General features: G+C 35.4%; 2 protein-coding genes and 1 long non-coding RNA gene across 4 annotated transcripts in view; 2 read left to right on the top strand and 1 right to left on the bottom strand.

Moving 5' to 3' along the window:
- Window positions 1-250: 250 nt before the first annotated feature.
- Window positions 251-10,974, bottom strand: gtpbp1l (GTP binding protein 1, like). The gene is made up of 11 exons (XM_039682991.2): window positions 10,642-10,974; window positions 9,518-9,629; window positions 9,021-9,201; window positions 8,589-8,937; window positions 8,382-8,505; window positions 7,610-7,724; window positions 6,697-6,841; window positions 6,300-6,618; window positions 5,225-5,403; window positions 4,395-4,520; window positions 251-1,942 (listed from the first exon to the last, which is right to left on the bottom strand). Exons 1-11 carry the CDS (start codon window positions 10,807-10,809, stop codon window positions 1,835-1,837), a joined length of 1,926 nt encoding a protein of 641 aa, XP_039538925.1. The 5' UTR covers window positions 10,810-10,974; the 3' UTR covers window positions 251-1,834.
- LOC120486831 (uncharacterized) lies at window positions 10,750-14,307 on the top strand. The gene is made up of 3 exons (XR_005624293.2): window positions 10,750-10,883; window positions 12,147-12,289; window positions 13,406-14,307. It is a non-coding gene; the product is annotated as an uncharacterized LOC120486831 (long non-coding RNA).
- A 1,765-nt stretch (window positions 14,308-16,072) lies between these two features.
- The window catches only part of lrp1ba (low density lipoprotein receptor-related protein 1Ba), a 260,042-nt gene continuing 253,200 nt past the window's right edge, over window positions 16,073-22,914 (top strand). For both annotated transcript variants that reach the window (XM_039682989.2, XM_039682988.2), the window contains exon 1: window positions 16,073-16,333. In XM_039682989.2, coding sequence (XP_039538923.2) covers window positions 16,249-16,333 — 85 coding nt within the window. In that variant the 5' untranslated portion in view covers window positions 16,073-16,248. The remainder of the gene's footprint in view (window positions 16,334-22,914) is intronic.

Here is a 22,914-nt window from a genome sequence, read left to right as displayed (position 1 = left end):
GAACTTGTAGAGATCATGTGCAACAAAAAAATCTACTGGGCTTGAAAGGTTCAAATCTCCTTGCCTGCCTCGGATAAAACTAAAATCAATGTCTAAAGATCTTCCTGATAGTACAGACCTTGTGATTCACCTTTATTGATTCAAAACATAAGAACAGCAGATAGAACCCAAGAACAGGAACTGCCTTGAACGATGCCTTCTTCATGAAAACTATGTAAATGAAAGCTATTTATGTTCAGTTGTGTGGGCAATGTGTTTTTCTTTTGTCCATTTTCTTTTTTTTTTAGTTTCAAGTTTTCGGTGTTGAACTCAGTTGGTCTGGTATCTTATCACGCACAACTTTTTAAGGTTCGTATTTAAAAGGTATAGTTCACCCAGAAGTGAAAAAAATTGGTCATTTACTCACCCTAAAGTCTTTCCAAACCTGTATGACTGCACAATCAAACTGGGAAACAGTTTTTAAGCTTCAAAATCCCAATAAATGTGGTCCATATGACTTTAGTGGTTAGTCTTTTGTAGCTTTGTGCAAGAAATTGTAGTAAAAAAATATTGACGTCCACCCTTCATCTCTAAGTAAAGTTCATGATATATGTATCGTCCAGTAATTTGTATACAAATCATTCTTTTGAGTCACAAAACCATCTGAATGATTCATTCGAGTTGCTTATGAAGATTAAAAAGTAGGGGAAGTAGATCAATAATAGCCGCACAAAGCTATCATCCGAATTGCGAAGACTTGAATATAGGCCACAAATATTATGGTACTTTTTTTGATGCAAAAGAAACCTCATTGACTTCCTGACTCGATGTGCTTACAATGATTAACAGTAAAGGAAGAATATGAATACAAAACTTAAATTTAGTTTTTTTTCCCCACACTTTCTTTGCATTTGATCCGTCAAATTACAGAAAAAGTGACTGGTAAAATAAAAACATTAACTGTAATCGCGTGGGAAACATGCTGATTCGGAATGACATGGCGGTAACTACATGACCAAATTGTCGTTTGTGGGTGAATTAGTCTTTTGTTTGTTTAGTCAACGCTAAAGATTTAGTCTCGCTACTCAAAAGTGGTAAATTAATTGGAAAAGGAGTCTAGAATAAATAAGACATGGTTCAAGAAAGTGAAAACAGAAATCCAAATGAAATGCCACACGTCGTCTCGGTTAGCTCCCTGTTCTTTGCTGAAAAAAACGTTCTTCGTTGAAAAGGTGAGACCTTTTGAAAGTAATGCTGGGTCACGAAATGAAAAAGCAACACGGGAGAGCAGAAAGCCACCTAATTTGTGGTGCTCCGAGAGGGACCGGTTTTATGTATCTGTCGTGAATGCGCGCGTCTCGGCAGCTACAACGCTCATTAAAATCAGAGGATGAGGGGGCATGAGAGATTGACAAGCAGAACAGATTTCTCCCTTTCATCTCCGTTAGCATTTGCCAAATTCAATTGAAGGAGGAAAATGACGTTGCTGCAAAATCGCTGAACACAAACAGGGATTCAGTCGTAGGCTCCTTAATTGGGTCCTCGGGGAAACATTCCGGCTACAAAATCCGGGATTTCGGGGTGTTTATTACATGGTGTTAAGACTCCAATGGCTGACAGAATATTAAGTAAAAGGGTTTGATAAGGGTGAGAAAGAAAAAAAAAAGAGCGTGTGGACGAGGAACACAACAGCTGCTTGTCAGTCAGGGTTTTGGCACGATTGTGTCAGTGGAGATTAACGGTTCTAATTAAGGAGGTTTAGTGAGAGGAAAATAAAGGCTTTACTGCCCTCTGGTGTTCACTTAATATATTGAAGTCAGATGACCACTAGTCATGGTGGGAGAGATGGAGGATCTCAGTTGCCGCTCACTCCAGTAGCTGTAGTTGTCGGTCCAGTGCCGCTGATCTGTGATGATTTGCCTTTGTGCCGATGTCCGCCACGCCGTCGACCGCTTCCCCCAGACTGAGGAAAAACTCATTGTTTAGGGTGCCTTCTAGAGTAGTTCAATATTAGTTTTTCTGAGAAGACATTTGTTACAGTATTTACTAATCTTTTGTTAATGTTCATAAAAATGCAGCTGTTCGTGTTAGTTCACAGTGCATTAACTATTGTTAACAAAAACAACTTGCAAAGATTAATAAATGCTAATTGTTCATTGTTAGTTCATGTTAACAAAGGCTATGTTTAACACGGAAACGATTCTGAAGAGAAAACGCAAAAGTCACTTTTTATTTTGCGTTTTGACGAGCGTTTTGGATGGGAAATCCGCGTGGAGATAACGCAAAAGTGTGTGAAATTCAATGTAGAATGCACTCCAGGCGGCTAGGTGGCGATGTGGAGCACTGCCACAAAACGACACCAAGTCCGCGCGCCTGCGTACAACCTTCACTGTCTCGCAGACTTTTGCGTTTTTACCGTTTACACGGGAACGCGACGGTGGAGCGTTTTTAGGATATCCACTCTGGAGGGTGGTTTCACTTTTTTGCGTTTTTAAGCCCCAAAAAAACGCTGTCGCCGTGTAAACGAAAGGCACATCCGATAAAATAGTTTTCACCCGCGAGCATTCTCGTGTAAACGGCCTAAAGTAGTTAGCTAATGATAACTAATAAAACCTTATTGTAAAGTTTTGCTGTTTTTATCAGTTTAAATCATGTCATTTCAATATAAAAAAAATCATTGAATAATAGTTAAATAACCAAAAAATAAATACTGATTGGTTTGTCATTTTCATATTAGCAAAACAAATTAAAACATGGAAAACATTTTTTAAAGCACATTCTCACTTAAAAATACCATATTTGAAAAACACATTTTGTTCCCCATAACAATGTTTGGCTTTTTTCAGTTTGTCAATCAAGTAATTTTAAAATGTAACAATTTTTTTGTTTTCCATTTAAGTTAATGCAATTAAAGTTTGGATTGTATTTGACCAAATTTCAACTGAACAAGATTATAAAAACCACAAAACCAAAATATTTACTTCTTTTATGGGTGGTTACTAGAGATAAGGGGAGTTTCTCTGACCAGTTTGTCATGTATCGTCAAATAAAAAAAAAGTAATAAATCAATAAATATCGACTTTTTTTAGTACTTTTCTCCTTAGAAAAACAGACAATAAATACATTTTATTTAATTGCACAAATTTCCTTTTTTTTTTACATTCAATTGTGTTTTAAAAGCACATTAAAAATGCAGCCTGCAGTTTTGCCTCTTTGTCGCCATCTCTGTTCGAAATCTGCAATTGCAGTCATTCGCGAAATTATCAACTTTACGTAGGTTGTGCCTCGGCACGGCACAGTTGCAGAATGTGCAGCTGTCAGTCACCGCACCGGTGTCAATATTGGCATTCAGAATTACAGTTTATTATGTTTGGAAGTATATATGACCAATATAAGAATTTTCACCCTAAAATGTCATCTGAACTAGTAAGAAACATAAAATTTTGCTCTTCTAACATTAAAAACAGTATTACAAGCTTACCACTTTGAATCGAGCTAAGGCAAGCAGATAGTTTTGAACACTGGCTGGTTATGTACTAAATTTATTTTGGATCATTTTTAACCCAAAAAAGTTATAGACTGGAGCTTTAAAGTTAGTCGTGTCATCAAATAAAATGAACCAATACATATTAAATGTTTGGTTTAGGTAATTTTCTCCTTAGCAAAACAAATTAAACTTAAATTTTAGTTATTTTGACTCAATTCTCTTTCATTTTTTTGACATTCAATGAATCTCAGACCTTGTTATTTTTAACTCATTCATTTCCTGAATTTAACAGTTTATCAGCTAAAGCTTATAGTTTCTATGAATTTTTTTAATTAATGGAAATTAAAGACAAGTGGGAAATTGAAATCAATTATGTTCATAAACCTTTAATTTAAGGTCTCAATAATGGTGAAAAAAGATTTTTTTTTTATTTGAGCACCATTTAAACAGAAACAAATTCAGAATTTGGTCTGCAGCGCGGCCATTAATGGAAAAAAAATTCAATTAACCTTTAAGTCTAATGAAAGAGTTAGGTGATTTGTTATAAACGCATTACATTAAGACTCTAATGTCCTTTATAGTCATGAACGTTTTGCTTTTAATACTTCTGTGATTTACACTACTGAAAATTTACATTTTAAGAAGCTTAAGAGTTCGACCTTTAAAGGGCTTAAAAACCCTTTTACCTTCACTTTACTCATTCTCTTTGTTTTCACCTTTATAAAGTGTCTCCTCATCCCCTGCTGGACACAAAGGCAGAGGAGGGGAAGAGCAAAAGAGAAAAGGGAGGTTTTGGTGTATTGGGGATGAAAAGGGTCGAGAAATTTCAAGGGACCGTAAGTATCCGTTAACGTTTGGAGATGAATGTTACATACAGCCCGAAGGGAACTTGATGTGAAGTCAGTATATGCAATAAAGTTTCTCTCACCAGTTGTCCCGTTTGAGGGCTTCCTTCCATCTGTGTAGCTTCCTCGCTGGTTGATGAAGACCCTTCCACCTGTGAAAATGTTTTCTTGGTAGACTGCATCTTGGCCAGAGGCTTGGTTTGAAGCAGCTGTCGTACACGCACAGACAACAGACGGGAGTTTCATTAGGAAATGCATCGCCAGTTTTTATGACTCATGCTGGAAGGTAACGAATCCTTATTTACTGTAGAGACGTCAATCATGCATATATACCGTCAGCCAATACAGTAAAACCGATTCAGAACCTGCCAAGAACGTCATATTTTACAGAATAGAATAGGACGAATTATAATTTTCACAAAGAATATGACACCTATTTTTTGGACCACTAAGATAGTATTGCTACAGTCATTTTCATCAAAAGTGAAGTGAAACTCGAAAAATTTGAATATCGTGCAAAAGTTGAAGTGAGAAATTTCAAGTCTTTATTTAATTTTGATGATTATGGCTTAGAGCTTATGAAAAACCCAAATTCAAAATGTCAGAAAATTAGTAAAAAGAAAGTTAGGCTTCTAATTAGCCAACGTGTCTTTGCGGTTAGGGTTATATTGCCACCTGCTGGTGTGGAATAATGCTGCCGCATAAAAAAATAAAGTAATTGAGACTTTTTATCTCACAATTTAGACTTTTCATAATTTCTCAGAATTGCACGTTTACATCCTGCAAAAAACATTGAGAAGAAAAGTCAGAATTGTGAGATATAAATTCCAAAAAAGTCTTCCATTATAAAATGTGACCTTGACTTTTTTTTTTTTTAAATGTAATTTTTTTTTGTGAGCGTATGACCTCTGACCTTAGTGATAGTGCCCACGGCCTTGGTCCTGCCCTCCCTGAAGACGAGTCTCTGGTCCGTGTGAAGGTACTCAGGGGTTTTGATGAAACGGAAATGCACTGTGGCTTTGTCCCCCGTTCGTAAACAGTTTTTGTTCATGCCGATTATGGTGGCGGTCTGTCTGATACTGCCACAGTGAACTATGACACAGAGAAAGTCATGAAAAAAGTGATAAACAGTTGCAAATATGAGGGTGAAGCTGTGATTGAGATAATTTCAAAGTCGAATTTTCAAATTAAAATTTTCATATAAATATTCATATATTTCAGTAGATTTATGAAGAGAAAAAAAAAAATATATAGTTCATAACGTAAAACTATATACATTTATACAGTTTTACAGGAATTCAAATTAAATTAACAATTATTTCAAAACTATTAAACAATTATAATTTTTATACCCAATTTCATAAAGGTAAAATAGAGTAGATTTATACTTATAATATTGGTCAAAATTAAACATGAAAATATGAAATTAAAATAAAATAAAAGACGAGTATCCTCGGTATCTTACAAAATATTTATATATTAATGATTTATATATAAATAATACTAAATATATATTTATAAAAATATGCAAAAGGTGGATCAAATTTCTTTTTCAGTTTTTAAGAGTAAAATTATTTTTTAGAAAATCAATATTGAATAATTTGTTACCTTTTTCTGGTGTCTAAAGTATAAATATTGAGATTGTTGGATTTTTAAATACATACAATTTTAAATAAATATTTACTACTTTAAAAATCCAAGTATCTTATTTAAAATCTGTTTTATTTATATTTTTATTTTATATTTTATTAAAAACAAGAAACAAAAATATTTTTAAAAAAGTATATATACATTTAATATAGATTATATAAAAATGATGTTAATTCAGTTTATAATATCAAAAATAAACTTTTTTAACAACATTTTTTTAACAATTTAACAATCTTTTTATTAAATGTTTAAGACAAATAAATAAAACAAGATAATAAAAGTTTACTATTCGTTATCAAAAATTGAGTCGAAATTTAATATTTGTCTCTTCTACTCACCCATAGCTTGGTATCTCGGCGCTATCGTCGTCGGATGGTGGAGTACGAGAATCTCAGCCTCAAACTCCCAGCATGCCTGTGGGTTGAGGCGGGGCGACACCATTACCATTCCCTTCCTGATAGACGAGCGCTTGATTTTCTTCAGGGCGAACGAGGCCGTCTGCCCACCGCGCACTTCTTTAACAGGCATGCGTTTCCGGTGGATCGATTTGACGACGATGGGGATGAAGACGCCCAGAGGATCTGGACCGAGGAGCAACGTGTCGTTCAGCCGTATTAATCCACGTAAAGTAGTCCCTGATACTACAGTGCCTACACCCTGAGGAACATACAGTAAAAGTGGTTAAAACGACTGGGAAAGAGGTAGAGAGAAAGAAAAGGACAGTAAATGGCATACCGGAACTGAATACGTGTCATCAATCTGAAACTCCGGGGGCTCGTCATCTTTAAATGAGGTTCTGGGGGACAGCAGGTTCAGGAACATTTTCAACAAGTCCATGTTTTCACCCGTCACATTCGAGATCTGGAATATCGGACACATCCTAGCCACAAAAACAATGCTTTGATTTAGTGTGCATTTATTATTTCAGATGACATTAAAGGGTAACTAAACCCCTGGTCAGAGCCTGACTCCACCCACTGGCAATATTTGAAAAATGCTGAAAAAGGGGGCTGACCCCAGCGGAGATAGAGGGGGCAAAATAGATGCTAAAACACTCTATCCTGATCGTTTTCAATACTCGCCATTCCAACTCCTAAATGGTTTTGACGAAACAAGCTGGTTTTTATACTGCCAAAGGGCGTAGCTCGTACCAAGACCTGCGTACGTCGCGAAGTGCGGGACATCCAATAGAAAAATTCAACTGCAGTAGCCACCGTTCAACCTGAAGAGGGCAGCACTAAGACGTTTTTACACCATTTATTTTAGAAATAAAACACTTTATACACAAATGTCAAAAAAGTTACTCGAAACTATGACTGGTATTAATAAAGATCCATTCTTACAGATCATTAACTAAAAAATAAGTTTTTTTTAGGGTTTAGTTACTCTTTAATAACTCTCAAACTGATGCTTACGAAGATTCTTTGAGGTGTAAAAATTTTAAAAACTTTTCCAAAATATTGCTTTCCAAAACTTTTTTTTTTTTCACGTAATCAATTTAAATATAGTCACAGGAGTTGCAATCAATAAAATCTAATTTTTTATTCATTTCGTTCTTGGTGGTTAATTAGTGGCGCAACGTCAAAAAAAAAACCCCACAAGATCCTCCCATTTTATTGGCCGACAGGCGAAAATTTTGTCAAATTACCTCTCTGAGCTGAAGTTCGAGGCTGTTACGATGACATCATCCTTGTTTTGCACCAAAACTGGAATTTTTCTGCATCCTGGAGATTTGAGTAACCTCTGTAATAACTTTAGTGTCTCTACAGCGCAAACAAACACAAATACGACAGTCAGATTTGTCAGGGTTGAAAGGCTAACTTTGATTAAGAAGTTTTGATTAAGAACAAGTATATACTTCGTTATACTGTATTCTTACAACTTCGTAAACATGATTAAATCTATATTCTACACACCCATTTCTTGGTGATATTGTCATTGGTTGGTGCAGTAATAAATTAAATGAAAGTCTACACTAAGGCCGTGTGTCCACCAAAGCGTTTTTCCACGCGCCTGCCGTTTTTTTTTCAATGGGAGCGCCGCGTTTTTTAAACGCCATGAGCGTACCGAGGCGCTGAGCGTTTTTTTTCACGCTGGAGCGCCCAGCGTTTTTACTGGTCGCTGGGAGTTGAAAAATTTTCAACTTTGGATAAAACGCAGCGCTCATCACTGTCACTTTTTACCCAGCCGTCCAATCACAGTGGAGGAGGGGCGGGACTAATACCGCACCGACCAACTGTCACAACATTCAAACTGCTGCGGTATATTCTGTATCATAGCAACGAAACGTCTAAACGGCGAAAGCACGGCGTCTTCAGCAGAGCGTCTAGCGTTTTCAGCTGGCTAAAAACGCTTTGGTGGACACACGGCCTAATCAACATTATGCCACAAATGCTTAGTGATAAAAAGATTTGTGTTACCTTGTAAGATGTTAGCGGGACACATGTCTATCTTAGTTACGACTACAAAAACAGGAACGTTGAGGGCCAGAGCGAGCCCGAGGTGCTCTTTAGTCATGCCAACGATTCCAGCATTACTTCCCACCTTCATGACAAACAAAAAGACAAAGTTCATTAAACTTGAACCTGCCCAGTACGTACCCTTGAGGCACACCTACAGCCTCTCACCATTAGCATGCAGAAGTCTGGCAGGTGACCAGTCATTCCGAATACGGTGGTCTTCAGATACTTCTCATGCCCCGCCAGGTCGATGAACGTGATGACCTTTGACGACCTCTCGCAGATCTTTGTCCAGTCAAGGCTCCCCCCGTGATTGTCCGGTTTGTTGACCACCTGGCCTTCCTGGTCAAAACCCAGGATGTCATTACCGACGCTGCTGGTCCGGCCGCTTTCCATCTCGTGTTTGTGGCGGAAGAGCTTCTGACGGGCGAATCCGCGACCGTTGTCGAGCTCGCCATGGGTTAGGACGCCCAGTAGTGTGCTTTTTCCAGCGTCTACATTACCTACGACCGCCACTCTGAGGAAGAATGTGTACAAAGTTTCTTTAAGAAAAAAAACAACAACTTTTTTTATACAAGTTCTTTGCAAACTTCTTCTAACCTGACTTCCATAAAGTCTGCCTCTCCCACACGGCGCCTGATAAGATAATCATGGACACGTCCCGCCGTCTCCGTCCTCTCTCTCAGCAGAATCAGGTCACCGTCAACCTGTTCGCAAAGAGACTGCACCGTAGCGACAGATGCTTCCATATCCCGCTCATCCAAACCATAATCACCACCGTCTGAGAGATAGAGACACCAAGAATCTATCAGCATTCGAAATAGGCCATTTACATTTGAAGAGTTCAGATGCAAAAGCCTCTAAATGCCATTTGAAATTTTCTTCTTTAATGATGATTTTTATCAAGCTTGTATATTTAAGTTCAGTAATTTCATTTAAATGGCAATGAAGATTACCTATTAATTGTTATTTAAGTGAAATTACTGAACTTAAATATGCAAGTTTGAAAAAAATCATCATTAAAGAAAAAAAATTCAAATGGCATTTAGAGGCTTTTGCATCTGAACTCATTTACATTTGGGAAAAAACAACCTTACCTGTCCCCATGCCAACCACATAGATGGTTTCTCCACATCCTTCCTCCATTCGTTCTCGCAGCTGCTTTTGTAAACAGTCATACTGCTCTCCTGTAGGGCTGACCAGTGCAAACTGGCAACAAATAACATCATTGCATTATTAAATGAACTTTTAGAAAAAGAGAATGCATTTAACTACATAACTTTTTTTAAAAATACCAAAATATTTAATATCTAGATAAAGTGACCCCAAAAGGAATTTGGAGACTTATGTAAAACAAAGAACTATGGAAGATTGTTTCAGCCATGCGATAAAACATTAAAAAAGGTAATTGCTTTTTATCTCACACAATTCAGACTTTATTTCTTTAGAATTGTGAGATATAAAAAATTTCAGAAAAAAATTAAGTTTACACAGTATCCCTACAATGCTGAGTTTATAACTCACAATTATTATAATTTTTTTATTCCCTGGCTTCCATGAAGAAGTTTATGAATTTCATTAATTTGCATACTTAAGCATACTTTCAAACAAAACCTTTCACAAAATATTTTTTATTTAAATTATTAAAACAAAATTCAATTCAATAAAATGAATTTCACTGCTTTAATTTTTTATTTATAGTTATAATTAAATCTAATATATATTTTTTTATTTTTTATTATTATAAATCTAAGAAACATTTATGTATAACTTAATTTTTAAAATAAATTAAAAAATATAAATAAATGTGTATATTTAAAATAAACTTTGTTTGATAATTTAATTTAATTATATTTGTACATTTTTAAGCTTGAGTTGAGTGTCCAAATACATTTTCTGGGGCCATATAAACCCTTATTTGTAGATAAACTTTTACATACTGCAATTTTACGTCAATTAAAATGCAACAGCCAACCCTAAAATCCACCCTATCACAAAATGAATCAAGTTTAGGTTAGCACATAAGTTTGGGGTCTCAGGACTGTTGATGTAATGCCAGCTGGCGTTCACACGCACAGCCGACGTGTCACTCATGCAACGTTTGCACTGAATTCAAACTTGGTAATTGTGTGTTCAAAACAACGCATTGGTCTAATAAACTCTTGTATTGATTCATGCACACAGAGGAGCGTTTATATCAGCTGCCAGGCCTGAAAGCCACCTTGCTGGTGAGGTCTAAATGATCCTCGGCGTCCCCGTTCTGGTTGTCCCCGGCGTCGCTGAGCTCAGCGCCGGGCGAATCCTCCGCGCAACCCGGGTCAGGTGCGAACATACATGCCGGCACCACCGACTCCACCGCGGGGCTTAAACTGGACTCCGTCGCCGCCATATGCTCCTCCAACCTGGGCCTGGAAAAGAGATTGATCCAGTCAAGTTTTGCTCTTCGTTAATTCCGAATCTAAGGTAAGTTTTGTTTAATCGTACAACTTGGACACACTAGTCTACATGTACTTTTTGTATGAGGAACATAGGGCCTCTGGGGAGACACGCCTACTCGTGAATATTTAATTATTGACAGTCTTAAGAAAGCCTTTCTAAACTTAAAGTTTCATTTATTAACTTAATTTTTTAATATACATTTTCACGTGGCATACTAAAAAAACTTTTTTCTTTCTTTCTTTTTTTTTTTTTAAAGGAGACTTTTAATGAAAATAAAGTTGTATTTAATGCGCTGTTCTTTTAAAAAGTCGACTTTAATGAACATACTCGTGTAGACTTATAGTATAATGGGACGTTCGTTTAGACACCCCTACAACATAAAGTGCCAGCAGGAAAAATCTAAACTAGTCTCTGTAGGCTATTGTAGTAACAATAAATTAACGTTTTTTAAATGTAAATCTAATACATTGGGATTTGTTTTGGTTGATATATAATGAATCAAAACCAGAGTTTGAAAAAAAGGTAGCATATCCTATATATTATACCAAATTTATGATAGCTCACCCAATAAATTAATATTCTTTTATTACTTTCTCACCCTCAAATTGTTCCAAACCTGGTATGAGTTTCATTCTTCTGTTGAACACAAAAAAATATATATTTTAAAGGGTGTTGGTAACCAGACGGTAACCATTGACTTCCATAGTAGGAAAAAAAAATACTATGGAAGACAAAGCCCAGCGAATTTATTTTTGGGTGTACTATCCCTTTAAGCGTGTTCTGGAGTGTGTGAAAGAGGTGTGAACACAGGGTGGCAGTGTTGTTTCGTGCATATCCCGGTTATTTTTATTATATTATATTATATTATATTATATTATATTATATTATATTATATTATATTATATTATATTATATTATATTATATTATATTATAATTAATCGTGATGGAGGCTATAAAAGAATAAAACTGACTTATTACACATTTAACAGTAGACTTTTATTGCACTCATCACAAATGGTAAGATGCCAAACTCATTAAAATAACTTCAAATGATAAAAAGAATGAATCTGTGAATCTCTGTTTACTGTATCAAGGTGAATATTAGTAATTACTGTGCATATGGATTCCTTGGCAACTGATGTTCACTGTGTTCATTTGTAATGCAAACCACACAACTGTTGCCTTTTTTGTGGCGTTAGAGATGCCTGGAAGTGTCTGTAACCCCCTCCTGGCAAACTTTCAGTCAGTCAGCTTCTTTTTTTTTTCTTTCTCTGTGTTCTGTACAGGATTGGTTGTTTGTTTCTGCAGGCAACAATCAAGTGGAAGAAAGAGAAACCTGAACAGCAGCCCAAATAAACAGAGCAGAAATACAACCCCAAAATAATTCTATCTTCCGACTGCATTTTAAAACAGATATGATTATAAATATGTAAGTCATGTTTAAACACAGAAACAGTAAAACAATTATTTTTCCAAACATAGGCTAATTCAAATTGGTGTAAAAAAAACAAAAAAACAAACAAAAAAAAACCTTTTGACAACCTTATCCAACAATGAATCAGATGATTTTATTTTTTTATTTAATTATTATTATTATTATTATATTATTATCATGTCCAGCACATACATACTACAGTAATAGAGGGTGAGTGTGCTTGTGGATTCCTGTAGATGGCAGTATTTCACAGCAAACGAAAATGATCAAATTCATGTAAAAAATTAAAATAAGTATGCTAAGTATGAACTTTTAGCACCATGTCATCCAATAATGGACAGAATGATGTTTGCAAATCTGTCTCTCTGTATACACTTATGTAAATGTAGGCTATGTGGGTGTGTAAATAACATCATTACTACTCTATATATATATATATATATATATACTGTATATATATATATATATATATATATATAGCCTACATATATTAGTGTTTTATTATTGCTATATTAATCACATTTAACGTAAAAGTACATGTATATATATAGTCTCTGTATGTGTTGTATTTATACATACACAAACATATGTATACACGAACATATATACGATGTAAACAAAAATTTTATGTTAGCTGGGATTATTCAATTTGACTGTACTAATATATATTAAATTGTACATTTAATAATCATTTTTACCGATAAATGAGCCATCGAGCATGAAACAAACTATGCATGAGAACATGAGTAATCACAACATTATTTCTTTTGTCAAATCAACTTAAATCATTTATGTATTTCAGATAACATAATATTGTAAGTTTCTGATGATTAAATCAATCTCCTTCATTGTATTAACTCAATTTTTCCATTTCAATGAAGTTTAAGTTAAACATATTTTTACAGTCTAGGCTATATATGTTTTATTTATTTATTTATATTTTATACATTTATATGAATTATTAATACAATTCATGAAGAAAAAAAATATTAATACGTTATAATAAGTCAGTTAATGCCATAAGTAACGGTAATTCAGCAGAGATATAAGTGGCTCCAGATCTTTTCAGCATTCAATAACAAACCTTCGTCCTGTTTTAATTATTTACAGCGTGACAGCCAGATTTTAGCCCCATGCGAGAGGTAGAAGATGACTTCATGACCTTAGTACCTGTCCATCAATATGAGGAAGAGTGTAGAAGAACGAGAGAGAGACAGACAAACATGGGCTGAATGGATAGATGGAGGATTCGGAGAAACACAGGCCTCTTTTGTGCAGCTTGATTGAAATTCTGGGGCTTTTGGAGTCACAGGCCATTCTAGAGCTGTGGCCAATTAGGAAGTTGGGAAACCGGGGGTCTGTGTCTGGTTGAGCTAAGGAAGAAGTGCGGTGGGGTTTCTTGTACGGCTCAACGGGGAGAGAATGCCACGAGAGAGCACTCGAACACAGCTGTGACATCCTAAAGTAAAGTCCCCTCGGGTTTTTAATGGGTCAGCGCCACTCAGAATAAAATATTTCCACCAACCGCCAGCTTCAAAAATGAAAACCCTGGAAAAAAAAAAAAAATGTGCAGGAGAAAAAGTTGTTTCCATTGAGCTAACCTGTGTTTGTGTGGACCTTCTGTAGGTGGCAGTAAAACACTCTCACACCATGGATGTGTGTGTCCTCTCACACTGTCTATCACTCTCTCCCAGGCTTGTGTATGGCTTATTTATGATTAACCAGGGTAATAAAGACACTCTGTTCTTCTCTCTTATATTGAAAAGCACAGATTGTGAAGGATGTGATTGCTTATACTGTACGCGTATCCGTATATGCAGTGATCTATGCTTTGAAATTGAGAGCATTATTATTGTCAACCAATAAATGTGTCTGGAAATGACTTTGTACAGGAAATATGGCTTTGACATAAGGACATGTTTGCAGAGAAACTTGTTTGTAGCATTGCAGTACAAAGTTTTACCTTATTTTTCCTTTAAATAATAATAATGATTCAAATATTTGTTTGTTATTATGATGGTTGTTATTATTATTATTTATTTTCCATAATATTTTCCATGATAATAATAACAATTTGTGTTGATAGCTATTAATAATAATTATTAGCCATTAATAATAAAAGTTAAATAATATACACGTTCAATCACAATAATTTTCTAAATTTTATTATTATTAAAGCTGTTGTTTGATATGGTCATTAATATTAAAAATAAAAAAATAATTATATTATTATCATTATTTTAATTTAACTGTAATTCCTTATGTTTTCATTAATAATAATAGTATTAAAAATGATTATTAACTACTTCATATTAACAATAATAGTTTAATGTTTACTTTTATCTGTTTTTACTACTATTTATACTTATCATTAATTTAACTATTTTCTCTATTTTTTATTATTAATATTATTTAGTTTTATTGTTAAACAAAATACATATACAAACACTGATATTTTCCGTCAATATTTAGGCCTGCATGTCCATTGGTAGCTCCGCTCACATCTACTGTAGATGATATGCATTTTTGTTAAAAAAAAAATAAATAAAAAAAATTCGTTCTTGTTGTTTACATGGCAGCTTCACGCGTTGTCTCAAACCTAAAATGTCGTTGAAAGATTCCCAGACTTGTTAAATCTAGGAAAACCGTTGAACAAAATCGCCTCAGAGCATCATGGGAAATTCCTGGAAACCTACCGAGTCCCAAAAAATCACAGCAAAGAGTTTTGCGCAGACATGACCGCTCACTTCCTAAAAAAAAATATCATTTTGAATACCTCATGCCAAATATTTTTGTAACAGAAAACCAAAGTTCGCTGTTAACACATCTGAAAGCTCATGAATTGCAGATGTTCGCGTCGCCCTGACGTGTGAGAGCTCTGGATGTTTTACACGTTATGGCGCCAAGGACACCTGCTTAGATCTGAGGACAAACATGGACAAACTGCATTAAAACGCCAATTTATTGAATCACTGTGTGTGTGTGTGTGTGTGTCCCGTTTGAGTGTAGGGAATGAATTCATCCACGTGAAAAGACAGAGGACTTGGCCTCAGTTTGTTTTGTAACCATAATGTTGAGAGAAACCAGTAATCGCAGGGCTTAAGTACCTGTACTTTTTGTTCCGTACTATGAAACCCCAGATAAATAAGCCATCAACTAGCTATACCAGAAACATGTTCCTGAACCAGATTGATAGAATTAGATTTGATCGAATTAGATTAGCTTTGGTTTCTCTGGTCCCTGCTGATCCTCGCGTGGATTATATAAAGCAACAGGCTCTCGCGCTGATGTTCATTGTTTTTTTTCTTGGCGCGAGACTATGGTGTGGTGTTTTATCCTATTTTGTATTTGTTTTAATTGCCTGGAGTTGAAATCGATACCTTAACCTGTGGACCAGAGACAAGAACACCCATAGAGAACGACAGAGCTGAAGTGCTCATGGAATAGTGTTGGAAGTTTCTTGTAGACATTGAACCGTTATCACCCCTCTATCTATCTATCTATCTATCTATCTATCTATCTATCTATCTATCTATCTATCTATCTATCTATCTATCTATCTATCTATCTATCTATCTATCTATCTATCTATCTATCTATCTATCTATCTATCTATCTATCGAATCTCCACACATAATCTCATTTCTCATTATTCTTGTGATAGGACTCTCTCTCTCTCTCTCTCTCTCTCTCTCTCTCTCTCTCTCTCTCTCTCTCTCTCTCTCTCTCTCTCTCCCATCCTACCTCGTTATCCTCAAACGGAGGCGCACGCAGTCCGTGTTGTCCGTACAGTCACACACACACGCAGCACACACACACACCTGCGGGAGAAGCTGCGCTGCGGGGCTTCAGACCGGCTTCTCTCTCACACTCAACTTGGCATCATCATCATCATCATCATCATCATCGGCGCTGGCGGAGAACGGACCTGCTCGGGACTAAATCCAGCCACGATGTCCGACTTTATTTTGGCATTTCTGAGCATGTCGGGATTAATTCTGCTGGTTAAAACGCTGACAGTGGCTGGAGCTGAGCATGGTAAGGCATTTCAAACTCTACTTTAACGCATCTATGCTATTGCAGAAATATGTATTATCTACTTTTTTATGTTAGTATCTATCTATCTATCTATCTATCTATCTATCTATCTATCTATCTATCTATCTATCTATCTATCTATCTATCTATCTATCTATCTATCTATCTATCAAGCTCTATATTTATTTCACCTATTACATCACTTGACAAGAGCTCTTTGCTGACCGGCTAAATCCATAAACAGTCAGTTAAGTATCATTTCTTATTTGTAGAAGTTGCAGTAGAAGAAAATTTTAACTAATTGCTGAAGTTGTAGCACATCTGTTTTGAGCTCTTTTGAACTTAGACTCTTTAAAAAAAGGTCCACTGATGGTCTTTACACCCTCTTTTAACAAGAACCATCTTTCCAGGCTCTTGAGGTCTTTGTTTCTTTGGAGAATATACAATTTCATGCAGTTCAGGTTTCTGGAGAACCCCCCAAAATGCACCTTTTGGATGTCTACCTTACTTAAAATACCTGATTTTATTAAAGCAGATCCTTAGTAGAAGTTTCTGGGTGTGTCAGATAAAGGGAACATGGATCAGACTGCATCATTTGAATGAGCTGGATATAAAGTAGTTTATGGAGGATATAAAGTTGTTTACTTGCAATAGATTATGGTTTAACTCTGGTATGAGTGTCATATTTTTTTAATAAAGCATCAAATTGTGACTGAAATTGTCTGCTAAACTTTGACTCCCTGATGGCTTTTAAATGTAGTGGCATCTTTGTGTTTTAGTGGGAATAATAATGCAGTGTGTTATGATCCATCTGATGAGCACACAGAACTCAGTATAAATGTCAGGGTTGCATTTACAGCACAACAGTTTATTAGGTTAATAGCACATGTAACCGAATGATTCATCATTAAAAGGCATCACCACCAAAAACTGGCAACCAAACCCACAATTACCTCGACTAGATATCTGATCAATCATCATTCTCAGTTTGAAGATATTCATGGCTGTTCCAATAGATTTTAAAATGCTTTAACATTTAATATCAGATTTATACTTCAAATGTCCTCCATGAAAAACATGATCTGCTAAATCTGTGATCCAAAAGGGTTAATGCTTCAATAATATCTGAATATTCAACACTATCTCATGACCAATTCGTACGAATTCGACGCATGATTAAAAAGCGTCTAATTCGGACTAATTCGTACGACCTCACTCATACTAATTCGTACGATTTGTCTAAACCCACGTGATGGTTAGGTTTAGGGGCGGGGTAAAGGGTAGGTCATTCGTACGAATTCATACGAATTGGTCAATTCGTAAAATATGTACGATTTAGCAAAATCGTATTAATTCGTACGAGTGAGGTCGTATGAATTGTTACGAATTAGCCACTTTTTAATCATTCGTCGAATTCGTACGACTTGGCCGGGTGACTGGGTTACACAGATCTCACTTTGTAACATTAAATATCAGATTCATATGTATTTTTGGTCAGATCCTTTAAACGTCCCCTGATTTCATTCTGCTAAGTTTCTAAGTCACAATTTTACCTAATTTGTGATCCAATAAAGGGTTAATGCTTCAATAATATCCGAATATTGATTTTTGGACTGCATTTGTATACACAGATCTCACTTTTTAAAATCTGATTTATACTGTATTGATGATATCCTTCAAACGTCCTCCATGAAAAATAATACGTTTTCCTTCTGAAGTTTCTGTAATTGACAAATGGCTGCATTTTTAACTAAATCTACACTGTAAAAAAAAATATTGTTGGTTTAACTTAAAAAATTCAAGTAACTTGCTTGCCTAAAAAAAATAAGTTCATTGAATTGGAAAAATTGAGTTAGAGAAGTCGTTCACTTTAAAAAACAAAAACTTTTGCTGATAATTTACTCACCCCCATGTCATCCAAGATGTCCACGTCTTTCTTTCTTCGGTCGAAAAGAAATTAAGGTTTTTGATGAAAACATTCCAGGATTTTTTTCCATATAATGGATGTCATTGGGAACCAAACGGTTCAGTTTCAGTGCAGCTTCAAAGGGTTTAAGCGACACCAGACGATGAATAAGGGTCTTATCTAGGACCCTTCGAGTCATGACTCGAAAAAAGATTTGTTCATTTTGATGAACGAGTTTGAACAGGAGAGTCACGAACGCTTATCACAGAACAAAGCAAGGCGAGCATTTGTGCTTATAAAACTTAAACTTTTTCATTGATTTTTGAAATGACCGATCGTTTCGCTAGATAAAACCCTTATTCATCGTCTGGTGTCGTTTAAAGCCCTTTAAATCTGCAAAGAAACTCTCATTTGGACCTTGAACCGTTTGGTTCCCAATGAAGTGCATTATACAGAGAAAAAAAAATGAACTACTCCTTTAATACAATGAAGGAGGTTGATTTAATTATCAGAAACTCAAAATGTTATGTTATCTGAACCACATACATTATTTAAGTTAATTTGACAAAAGAAAAAATGTTGTGATTGGGTTAAAGCTTTAATAATATCCGAATAATCCTTTTTAACTGTATTTTTATACAACAATCTCAACAGAACATGAGGGTTGACTTGTAAATGAAAATGGATTTACTGTCCATGTTGAAATTTACATTTCATGTGGGGTTTGATATACAAAGGGATGGTGTTACCAACTTTATTGAGCAGACATTCAATAAACTGTTGACAAAATGTGGTTACCAGAAACAAATCAACCAGCGCAACAAGTGCAGCTCCCTTAGGGCTCCATTACTGCCAACCGAAAACACTAATGGCTTGTAGACTGAATACTTAGCGTGGCAAATGTGTCTCTGCCAGTGTAATGTTGGCTAGATATCTCATTTTGGGTGATGTATCAATCTGTCTGATAGACACATGTCATATTATTAACACTAGACCATTTCCACAGTTTGCTTTCCATTTAATGTGAGACTTATGTGACCTTCTTGTTGTTTTGTAAGAGTTTAACTTCAGCCAATTTCTGCTTTGTTTAGATGCAATTTTGCAACATGGCAGACATGAACTATTTATAATAAATGGAATCAGGTGACGATGTGGTTCAGGTGGTAATTTTGTCGCTCTGTGAAACAATCTCTGGTTAAAAAGGTCTAAATTTATGTAAAGAATGAGAATTTTGGAATCACGCATGCGGGACTGCCAGGATGGTTATGAATGCTGTTTTCCTGGGATAGGCCTTTGTTCAACGACATCAATGCTCCAATTTTCATATTAGTTTAAGACTTGACTCATGATTCAGCTGTGAAAGACATATTGGCTTGAGAAATGTTCCCCATTCGTGCTGGATTTCTGTTTTGGCAGCATGGATGTAATATTGCAGTTGGGTCTTGGTTTTCTAAATCCATTATTGAAGTGAAATGATCCTTATTTTTAAGTAATGCTCATTAGGTTTGGGGTGTTTAGCTTCATTAAACTGATCTTAAAATGACTGCAATTTCATGTGAACTTACTTGTTTTAGAGCACACATTGTTTGCAGATGTGCCTCAGGGTCAGGACCCTGTATTTATCATTGGATATTGTGTTCAATGTTTTTGACAATAGATGGTTCATCGCTCAAATACAGCTGTGGCATTAGAACGCACTGAATGTTCTTCTGAAATATGCGTTTGGAGTATTAAACTGTAAACACCTTTTTATAATAAAGTATCTGGCAGATCCAACTGCATGCAATATTACATGCATATACTGTAAAAAACAATCGCAATTTTAATTGTAAAAGACGGTAAAAATGCTAAATGGTTAACAGAAAGTTTCCATACTATATATGGTAAATCCGGTGTTGTGCCTTAAGGCGTTCATATTTGGGGCGGAGCCGGCGGACGTGAACTGAACGTACCGTATTACTGCCTGATGAACGTTACTGTGAACTCGTTCATTCTGGTGTCTGTGAACGCACGCTCTTCTCAGTTTAACTTCGTACAACAGGGTGCCAGATTTCTATAGAGCCTTCCAGGCGAAAACCCGGCTAAAACACACGTAAACAGGCATTAAGATGTAGCGAAAATACCCAATCTGGCAACACAAGACACCAGTGTCGCGCCGCGGCCGCCGTCAACAAAACAGCGCGCGAGGAGGCGTCGGATGATATGATTTTTATGACGAGGTCGGACATTATCGTTTATTGCATTTTTTTTTATTCATGTGTGTTATCATGATGGTGGTGGTGTTTAATGTTTGTGTGAATGACAGTGTGCAGCTTCTTTATTTAAACCTTCTTATGGAAGAGATGCTTGTGATGATATTTGATTGATCATGTGACTCTCATCTCTGCTGTGATGATTGCTGGTTGTCCGTGATATCAGATTATATCAGACTACAGTATCAATACTTCGATGGGTTGGTAAATTAACATTATATCAGATAATGAAATACGGTTTTATTGCTGTAAATTTTAAGATAAGTCTGTAAAACCAATATCACTGCTACCGTATTTTTGACGGTAAAATTCTGGCAACAACAGCTGCTGTTTTTTTACCGTAAAAATTACGTTTTTATTTTTACAGTGTGTGTGTGTATGTGTATATATATATATATATATATATAAAGAGTTCAGATGCAAAAGCCTCTAAGTGCCATTTGAAATTTTCTTCTAGAATGATCATTTTTATCAAGCTCGTATTTTTAAGTTCAGTAATTTCACTTAAATGGCAATGAAGATTACCTATGAATTGTCATTTAAGTGAAATTACTGAACTTAAAAATATACGAGCTTGATAAAAATGATCATTCTAGAAGAAAATTTCAAATGGCACTTAGAGGCTTTTGCATCTGAACTCTTCATATATATATATATATATATATATTCAATCATCTGGGGTCTTCAGTTTAATCCCAAAAAAATCTATATATTTTTTTGATTCTATATCTCGAGACACTCTTAAACAAAACAAAAATCTCCTAATGTTATGACGGCAGCATCAGTGCAGATATATTGCAAATTTTCAATATATCACACAGGTAGAGTTTGTGTGTGTTTTCTTCATGGTCTTGTTAAGTGCCTGAACTTTGAGTTGTGTAGCCTGAGGGTTTCTTGCCACACTGTCAGTCGATTCAGTTGCCAACTCTTGAAGGGTGTTCTTCAGCCGGCAGCCGTTCATGCATCTGCTGAAGGCTATACGCCTGATGCTTACGGCTTGAGTATTCCCTCTTCATGGTTTCAATCTAGTTTATCACTGTGCTTTTCGAATAAGATTTAAAACAGGTACGCAGCAACATATCTGTAGTTGCGTGATTTGGAATGCCATACATTTCCCATTCCTCCTACGGCCATGCATAATTTAACATTATCGCTTTTATTAAAGACATACGAATGAATTCCAGGCTCACCGGTCGATGTGGTAATTCTTGACCTCCAGTTCCTTACGTCAGTTTGACACAAAAATCATTCAGATGTTAACGGAGTACAGTCCCACCAGTGACTTCTCTGCCAAGAACCATTCGTGTCTCGTTTGCTTCGAAATTGCTAGTTACAAGTTCTAGGCATTGGCTTTTACTCCTAAATAAAACATCAAACGAAATCAAATATTAATAATGATCAAACTTTTGGTGTCACATTTTTATCTACCATTAAGGCATGGTCACACCAACAACAATAACTTTATAGATAACTATAGCGATGACTTTATTAAATTTTTTTTAGAACTATATCTTTATAGCTGTCCTTGGCATGAACATGCATTTATACTTTTATTATTAGAGTATGTAGCATAGAGTTCATCGCCTAGTATGAAAAATAGCTAGTTTTAAAGGAGTAGTTCACTTTAAAAAAAAAAACTTTTGCTGATAATTTACTCACCCCCATGTCATCCAAGATATCCATGTCTTCCTTTCTTCAGTCGAAATGAAATTAAGGTTTTTGATTAAAATATTTCAGGATTTTCTCCATATAATGGACTTCAATGGGAACCAAACGGTTCAAGGTCCAAATGAGAGTTTCAGTGCAGCTTCAAAGGGCTTTAAACGACGCCAGACGATGAATAAGGGTCTTATCTAGCGAAACGATCGGTCATTTAAAAAATAAATACAAAAATTTAAGTTTTATAAGCACACATTCTCGCTTTGCTCCACTCTCATGTTCAGAGCAAGGTGAGCATGAGCTTATAAAACTTTAATTTAATTAAAACTTTTATTTTTATTTTTTAAACGACCGATTGTCTCGCTAGATAAGATAAAATCATAAGATAATTCATAAGTTCCCATGAAAATTAACTTTTGGTCTATTTTGGTCTCTTACTAAGTGACCGCTTAATTTAGGCTAAATTTGACACCCTGTTACTCATCCTGTTGATTTTATTATTATTATTAATGCATTGATACATTTTTTTTTAATCTAATTAATTCTAGAAAATGCTAAATATGTTTTAAACTGTATTTAGACATGGCTAAAACAGTTGAACAGTAAAAAAAAAAAATGTGGAGAGAAAATAAAAATAATTTTCAAGAGTTTCAGGCCCTATTTGTACCATTTTTGTGAGAAGTGCCAATTCATTACTGCAAATGCTCATGTTTCTGTTTGCAAAGGAAATCATTACTTGGCGCATGATTGGCGAATGAACCTTA

The sequence above is a fragment of the Pimephales promelas genome, chromosome 2 (genome assembly GCF_988280905.1).
Source record: "Pimephales promelas chromosome 2, fPimPro1.hap1.1, whole genome shotgun sequence".
Classification (NCBI taxonomy): domain Eukaryota; kingdom Metazoa; phylum Chordata; class Actinopteri; order Cypriniformes; family Leuciscidae; genus Pimephales; species Pimephales promelas.
Note: the sequence above shows the minus strand (reverse complement) of the source record. Positions and strands in the feature narration are given on the sequence as shown.